Source organism: Impatiens glandulifera, chromosome 1 (assembly GCF_907164915.1).
Source record: "Impatiens glandulifera chromosome 1, dImpGla2.1, whole genome shotgun sequence".
In the NCBI taxonomy this organism is placed as follows: Eukaryota; Viridiplantae; Streptophyta; class Magnoliopsida; order Ericales; family Balsaminaceae; genus Impatiens; species Impatiens glandulifera.
In genome coordinates this window covers 111936688-111945221 of record NC_061862.1, presented here as the reverse complement: position 1 = coordinate 111945221, position 8534 = coordinate 111936688, and the positions used below count along the sequence as shown (strand labels likewise).

The window sequence follows — 8534 nt, the reverse complement described above, 5'->3', positions numbered from 1 at the left end:
CTTGGAAGATTGTCTTTCTGATTTATCCTAAAGTGGAAAGATCCTGTAGGACTGTCTTCTGCAGCCTGCAGATTTTCCTCAGACTTGTATAGATATGGAAGTGTTCAGTCTGTTCCTTTGGTATCATCTTCAACAGATACCCGAATTGTCTTCTTATACTGGTCGGTCATTTGACTTAACCGAATGACTTCCGGTGTGATTGGTTTAACCGGACAGCTTCCGATTATTCCTTTGCCTTGTGGCTGATCGGCTGTCTGGTGTTTCCGGTTTTTAGCTTTGGCCGATCCTTTCTTTGTGCGGTCATGTTCCGAATGTCCTGGTCGGTTTAATAACTTGACCGGTTAGTCTTCTTAGCCGGTTCATTTGTTTGACCGGTCCGGTTCCTTGTTCCTGCATGGAAGGTTTATTTATGTTAAGTTTTGTGAACCGGTCTAATTTTATCTAACAATTTCTCCTTTTTTGATTATTTTATTTAAAATTATCAAAACCATGTAAGTTTGCAAACGTAGGCCGGTTCTTTATTTTACCGGATTTGAAACTGACTTGGGAGAATTTTTCGAAAAAATTTGGAAAAATTTTGAGAAAAATTTGGAAAAGTCTTATCTTTTATCTTATCAATTTCTCTCTTTTTGATTATTTTATTTAAAATTATCAAAACAATGTAGAAATGCAAGTGTAGGCCGGTTTCAAAAACAACATTATATATATAGAGAAATAACCGAAAAAGGGAAAATATTATATAAACACTAAAATAAACATAGTTAAGGAAAAAAGAGCCCCTATTCTGAGTCGGAGAATCTGAAGCCGTCCATCATATCCTTGGTAGGTATTTTCTTTTTCGGTTGATCCGGTCTTGAGGATGAACCTTCAGCTTGCGGTTGACCAACCGTGCTGATTGGAACCGCTTGTAGAACTCGTTGTCTTGTAGAGCGCTCCGCCAGATGCTCTTCATCTTCATCCTCGGATTGCGGTGGGTCTGGCGGAGTGTCGACATTTGTTTCGGTGATCCTCTCCAGCAGCCCGGCTACCTGAGCCTTCTTTGATATTTTCCGTTTTCGTTTTGCTGGAACCGAAGAGGAGGAAGCTGCCTTTTTCTTCTTGTGAGCGGTCGCAAATTCCTCAAGTCTTTGTCTTTCATTATTTAACCGCTCTTCATCCTCCCGTGCTTGAGCTGCAATAGACCTTGCAAACGCCGGATTTTTAGCCATTAGATTTCGTTCGCGTTCGGCTATTTCCTCTTCAGAAAGTCGTAGTGCTTCCTTTGCTCTCCGCATTTCTTCATCTAGTGCATCCTGAACTTCTTTAGCCGCTCGGGCGTTGGCTTCCTCAACCGCTCGGGCGTTGGCTTCCTCAACCGCTATGTCAGCATTGACCTTGGCTTTTATCAGCTCATTGACCTGTTCGGTTAGCGCCTTAAGATTGGCCTCAAGCTTTTCGTTGTGGTCTTCCAAGCTTGCATTCTTGTTTTCTAGATCGGTGACACTCCATCCTAGGTCCTCTTCTACCTCTGTGAATCCTTGTTCGGTTTCCCTTTCAAGCCGATCCAAGTCTTCTACTATTTTTGAGGTCTTATCGTCTAAAGCCTTGGTTTGTTGAAGATGTTCGTTGCGCACAATAGTGTTGTCCCGGTAGTCAGCTTTGATTTTTGTGATCCGGTCCTGTTCCTTTACTAGATTATCCCTTGTGTTTTCGGCGAGCATGAGTGTTCGGCGCAAGGCTTTCTTGACTTTCGTCTCCAATGGGTGAACCGTTGAGTCTGCGAACTCTTGAATAAGGATCTTGACCCTTTCTTCTGTGACGCCCGGTTCGGAGACCCCAGGTTGTTCAGTTTCAAGTTGCTCGTCGAGAGGAGTCCCCGTCCTTTCTTCGGTTTCGTGTATGGCCGGATCCGCTAGAGGAGGCGTTTCACTTCGGTTCTGACCGTTACTGGTCTCAGGAATTGGAGAGTGCGGTTTTTCTCGCTGTCTAAACACCGCCTCAAGCCGATCAATTTCTTCAGCAAATACTCCTTTTGCCATCTCAAGCTTTTCTAACACTAAGAGCTGTAAGTTAGCCTTCTGTGTTCCCTCAACGTACCTTTCTTTCAGCTTCCGGATACGTATGGTTAGCTTTTGTAGCCGAGCACGCGGTCTCACAATACCGCATCGGTCCATGGCTTGGCTAGGAGTTTCGGCGTTTGTGAGGCTCATGACTGTTTCCTCTATCTCCTTTAGCCTTCTAAAACATTGCTCGTCGGTTAGGCCCGGTAATATGTGTTTGAAAAGTTTGTCGTACTAGTACTCGTGCCATTCCCGGTATAATGCTCCAACCGCTTGAACTCGCAGTTCAATGTCCTCCAGGATCCGGTGCGCTATAATATCGGCACTCACCTGGTCGTTATCAGGGGAAGCTTCCTCCTCTTCACGGTCGTCTGCACCGCCATCAGTGTTCTCAAGGCTACCGGTCGCACCGGTATTGTTAGGACTTGTACCCGAATGTTCTTCATCATTCGGTCCTTCTTCATCGGTTTTCTGTGAATCGGTTTGATCAGACGTGGAAGCCGATTCTTCCTCATCCGAGAATACTATCTTCTCCTTGTCCTTGCTTCCGGACTTTTCTTTTGCTGGGGCCGGTTTCTTGGCGGTAGGTTTCTTCTTTCGGCAACCTGTGGAACCGGGGGTCGGCTGCTTCCTCTCCAGGAAATGTTTGGATCTTATTAACCTTCTTGATGGGATAATGACACAAGGACCGGTGTTGATGTTATGTTGGAGCAAGATTTTTCCAAGAGGGATGGCGTATCCCCATGACCGTGCGGAGTCCGGATTCACCATGTCTTTCAAGTTGTGGAATATTTCCTTCGCCCAGTTGACTCATGTACCTTCTATCAAACCGACTAGCATCTCGATCTTGGCCTTGGTGAGGCTGTTGTAATTTCCACCTCTCGCCTGAACCGGCTTTGTGAAGATGTCACAAAGCGGTATGTATTCCGGTCGTAGTGTCGCTTTCTTACCGGATACTTTCACTGGTTCCTTGTTTGCTGAGAGAATTTGGCAGGCTACATCGAACGTTGTTGGTTCTAGATCCAACAAGGCATTGCGGCCACTTGTTGGAAGGCGTAGGCTCTCCGCAACCGATTCTTCGGTTATCTCGAATTCAGTACCGCTAACAGTCGCGGTGATCTTGTCGCCAGATAGAGTTGCGGTGTTGAAGAATTATTCAACCGCTTCTCTGTATAGAATAAAAGGACCGCCGAGAAAATACTCAAGTCCGGCTTCGGTTACCCGTTTAATAACTTCCTTTGCTGCAGGCGTGCCCTTTTGTCGGATTTCCTCGAAATCCACCTGAATCATGTGTTTGAACAAAGCCGAACCTCGACCCATCTTAGATGATTGAGAGGGTTTGAGAAGACAAGAGAATAGCCGCTGAGAGATTTTGAGAGCTTAGAGAGAGAAAGCTGATTCGCGTAGGAGTGAAATGAAATACCCAAGAACTCCTTATATAGGCGCGGTTTGGAAACCCAACCGTCCCATCAACTCTTGGCGGGAGTTTTCCCTCCAACCCAAAGAGGCGGCAAACCGTGGGCAGGAAGCCAAAAGGCGGTAATCCAAACGGCGGTAATCGAGAAGGCGCCAATTCAATGGGCGGTAAACCAAGAGGTGGGAAGTTTGAGCGGGAGTTTTGGGCGGGAAATTTCCCTCCAAAATTTTCGATTTCGACTTTGATGACGCAGTCCCCTTTTGAAACCGTTTGACGCTGCGGTGTTTAACCGGAGAGTTTGGTTATCGAATTTTAACCGGTTATTTGAATAAGCAGAATTTTTGCAATCTTTTAAGCGGTTTTGCTTTGAGACCGGATAAGAGCGCGGTTATTTTGATAATGTTAACCGGTTACTTGGATATTCAGATTTTTAAGATGACCCGTTTATTTAGACTTAAAATAGAATTATATTGAAGAAACATTACAGAATAGAAACCGAAAAGTGGATCGGTGTGAAAATAGACATACATAAGATGAAAAGATACAACTTATGTAATAACCACTTTAGAAAACTTTTCTTCCACCGCATCCATGTCAAGGATGTTCGAGGGAGATGCTGGTGTGCCCGGTCCAAATTCTGGCCGGTACTTGAGAATAAGCCGACTGATGTGAGGGGCATAACCGAGACCTTTCCATGTTAGCACCATGGTTTTCAGGTTCTGAAAGATGACGGTTGACCAATTGATGGCCGTGTTGCTAACAATATGGGTCATCATGTTGTATGTGTTCTTGGAGTAACGCTGATTTGGAGATTGACAGATGATAGACCAGGTTACAATCTTAAGAAGGAGTTGGATGTGATGAACGAGGCGGGTTTTTAACCCATAGTTTTCCACCGGAACATCGGTTCCAGAGAAGAACAGTGCGTGATCGGTTGCCGTACTCCCCACTTGGGTTGGAAAGTCAGAAAACCCTTCTGTGGGCAAGTTGAACATGTGGGAAAATTCGGCTTCATCAAGCCAGAAGATATGGTCTCTCACCGTGGAGACGATGTAGTTACCTCTGATGCAAGCGCTTCTGAAGAACGTCTTGACATCCTCAATAAGTATGGGACCGGATTCTTCGAGAAAGGTTCGAAGGCCGGTGTCAATGAGAGATTCAAACATGATCTCCTTTGTTTCTACGTCCCAATGCTCCATACATGAGTCGAAGTCGATGTTCAAGAAATTTCCTAGAGTTCTGCTTGGCATGATTCTAACTTTGCTACTAGAGAGAGAGAGAGTCTAAGGTTTGAGATGTGTTAATTTGATTAGGAAAGGTCTCTTTATATAGATCCGGTTCTGGAGGGAAAGTATTAGCATTGAATGTCAGTTTTGTCTCATTGGAGAAGAGAATCTTTATGTTTCCAAAGTGCGTTGGGAATAGGCTGATTGCGGAGTTCGAGGTAGTTGTTAGTTGAAAAGTAACCAAGCTAGTTGGGTATTGATTACTTATGTAGTTGTGGGATACCTCATTAATTAAATATTACTTTTTTCATTAATGCACCAACACACTGGAAAGTAATCAAAAGAAAATTGAGGATAACATAGATAAGGCCGAAGAAAACAAAGATAAAACCGAAATGATCGTAGGGAGGTTGAACAAAGATACACCCGATGCGTGAAGCAAAATGACCGGGTGTAGGAAGGGGTAACTTAGTGTCCGTTGGAGTTGACGACACCGTTGGGGTTGTTGCGGCGGTTCCTTCTCCTCCAAGCCTTTTCAAACCGCTTATAGAAGGAGTCGGTTATTTCCTTGGTTAGCACTTGAGCCTGGTTCAGACCTTCACCTGGACAGGTCGGTACTCCAAGCTCAACAAGCAGGCAGCTCAGTCGGGGAACGAGGCCGACTGTTCGAATGTCAATCATCCAGATTAGGACATCGAACAGTACCCTTGACCAATTAACCGGTGTAACGGTGGTGATAGCAGCCATCATGTTGAATGTCGCGGTACAGTAGGTGTTCGTCACATCTCTTCCTAAGATGCTTCGACCTATCACGTCATTTAGGAGATGATATTCAGCTCTCAAGAGTGATTTAGTACCATGATCATCGACCGGTTGGTTAGACCGTGCAAAGGTGAGGGAAATCTCTGCCTTTAAGTCGGCCGGAACATTGAGATCCGTTAACCCTTGCTTTGGTAGGCTGAAACACCTCGCAAAGTCATTCTCTGTGAAGTAAAAGACTATACCTCCCACTTTCGATTGGATATGAGTATCGAAATGAGGAGTTCCTCTGAAAACCCTGGCATTATAAAGAAATTTCCAGGACTGATTCAGAGTAGATAGTCTGCTTGTCATCTAGGAAGTACCGAAGACTAGTGTCTTCAAGAGATTTGATCACTTTGAACACATCATAGTGTTCAGTGCTCAAGGAAGATTGGAAATCGACTTGAAAGATGTTAGGAAACTGAGACATTTTGTCTTAGTGTGAGAATGAGTTTTTGTCTTGTGAGTATTTTGGTTAATATTTGCTTCACTTAAATACTAGTTGGGGGAGTATCCTATTATCCAGGTATTACATGTGATGATATCTATTAACTGCAGGATAAAAGGTATTGCATGAAATAGGCATGTTTGCAGCCTAGGGTGTTGGTCATAGGCCTGGACCATGAAAGATATCAGATCTTCACGTCTTTTTAGGTGCGACCATTTTTCTTTGAAAATGCAATGTTTCAGAACAGATATCTTTAAACACTGATAGTTGTTCCACTTTTGTTTGAATTTCAAATAATCTAAGATAACCTATTTCCGAACCAGTTAGTTATCAGTTGTTCATCCCGATGCGGTTATTTGGTGCATTCACCAAGTAACCGGTCGATTTACTCTGTCTGATAAACCGGGCGGTTCTTCCATGGATACCAAGAAAATTTGAAGTCCAACAGTTTAGGAAGAACTACCGGTTTTGTTTGTCCGAATCGGTTTCCCTTTAAGCATCCTTAGGAAGGATCTGACTAATGTCGGTTAAACCGAGAGTAAGTCTAAATTGAGAGAACTTAGCTTCCTGTAGAGGCTTGGTGAAGATATCGGCTACTTGTTGATCAGTTGGTACGTATTCTAGCCGGATATGCTTCAGCATGACATGTTCCCGGATGAAGTGGTGCCTTATGTCAATGTGCTTGGTTCTGGAGTGGAGAACCGGATTGTAGGTGATTGCTATGACACTTGTGTTGTCACAGAAGATTGGAGACTCTTCGGCTATGACACCGAAGTCCGTCAGTTGTTGTTGAATTCAAAGAAGTTGTGAACAACAACTTCCGGCCGCCAGGTATTCATCTTCTACAGTTGATGTAGCCACCGATGTCTATTTCTTGCTATGCCATGAAACAAGCCGGTCACCTAGGAACTGACATGTTCCGCTGGTGTTTTTTCTATCAATCTTACAACCTGCATAGTCTGCATCTGAATAACTCATTAGGTTAAAGGACGAATCCTTTGGGTACCACAGGCCGACATCAGGTGTTCCCTTTAGGTACTTCAATATTCGCTTTGCGGCTGTGTAGTGGGATTGTTTTGGATTTGTTTGGAATCTTCCACATACACCGACTGCAAATAAACCATCACCTTTGTCCAATTTAACCGATGAGCTCATTGAAGCAGCCGCCGAGGAGCATGTGTCCATCCCAAATTTCTTTAGAAGCTCCTTGGTGTACTTAGGTTGGCTTATGAACGTTCCTTCTTCGAGTTGTTTAACCTGAAGACCTAGGAAGAAACTTAATTCTCCCATCATACTCATTTCAAACTTGTTAGTCATCAGGTTTGAAAATTTATCACATAGCTTAGGATCGGTTGAACCGAAGATGATATCATCTACAGAGATTTGAACAAGTAGGATATGTTCCTTCTTCTCAAATTTAAATAAAGTTTTGTCTACTGAACCAATGGTGAAGTCATGTTTTATCAAAAATGCGGTTAGTGTATCATACCAGGCTCTAGGTACTTGCTTTAGACCGTATAAAGCTTTGTTTAACCGGTATACATGGTTTAGAAATTCAACACTTTTAAAACCGGGTGGTTGTTCAACATACACCTCTTCACGTAGGTCACCATTTAAAAATGCACTTTTAACATCCATTTGAAAAACCTTAAAGTTTTTGAAAGCAGCAAAGGCCAGAAAAATCCTAATAGCTTCAATTCTAGCCACAGGGGCAAATGATTCTTCAAAATCAATTCCTTCTTCCTGTTTGTAACCTTGTACCACTAATCTGGCTTTATTCCTTGTGACCAAACCGTCTTCATTGAGTTTGTTTCTAAATACCCATCTTGTTCCTATGACCGGTTGATCTTTCGATCTAGGGACTAGGTACCAGACTTTGTTACTCTCGAACTGGTTTAATTCTTCTTGCATTCCCAAGATCCAATCCAGATCTGACAATGCTTCATCTATTCTTTTCGGCTCAATCTGGGATATAAAAGCGGAATTAAAGTATTCCTCCAGAAGTTGACGCCTAGTTCGAACAGGTTTTGAAGGGTCACCAATAATTTGCTCAGGAGGATGTTTAGTGTTCCTTTTGAAATTCGGTTCAGGGATGTCTACCAAGTTACCGTTTACTTGATTAAGGCTAGACATATCGGTAGGCTGAACAAGATTGTCAGACCGACCGACTTCCTCGGATTGGACCGAAGTGTCAGCTTCCTGTTGTGGAACAGCTTGATCAGGCTGGGTTTCAATATTGCCCATTTGGTCATGGACAAACCGCCTGAAGACCGGTGTCTCATCTTCACTATCAGAATGGATATTGTTATTTTCCAATCTGGTGTGTAGATCAAAGCATGATGCAGTATTACTTTCAACCGATTAATTGAAAACAACGTGAAGTGTTTCCTCCATGGTTAAAGTTCTATTGTTATACACTCTATATGCTTTACTCACTGCTGAGTAACCTAACATGATCCCAGTATCGGTTTTTGCATCAAAAGTAGAGAGAGGGGTTTTACCATTTATATGTATATAGCATTTATAACCGAAAATCTTGAGGTATTTAAGGTTGGGGACCCTGTTAAAATAAACCTCATACGGTGTTTTGTTATGAAACTTGT

The 8534-nt window shown here is 43.3% G+C and overlaps 1 protein-coding gene across 1 annotated transcript; it reads right to left on the bottom strand.

Annotated features, from left to right (window-relative positions):
- Positions 1–779: 779 nt before the first annotated feature.
- Positions 780–2189, bottom strand: LOC124940570 (golgin subfamily A member 6-like protein 22). Its single transcript, XM_047481098.1, has one exon. It carries the CDS (start codon positions 2187–2189, stop codon positions 780–782), a length of 1410 nt encoding a protein of 469 aa, XP_047337054.1.
- Between the last annotated feature and the right edge of the window lie 6345 nt (positions 2190–8534).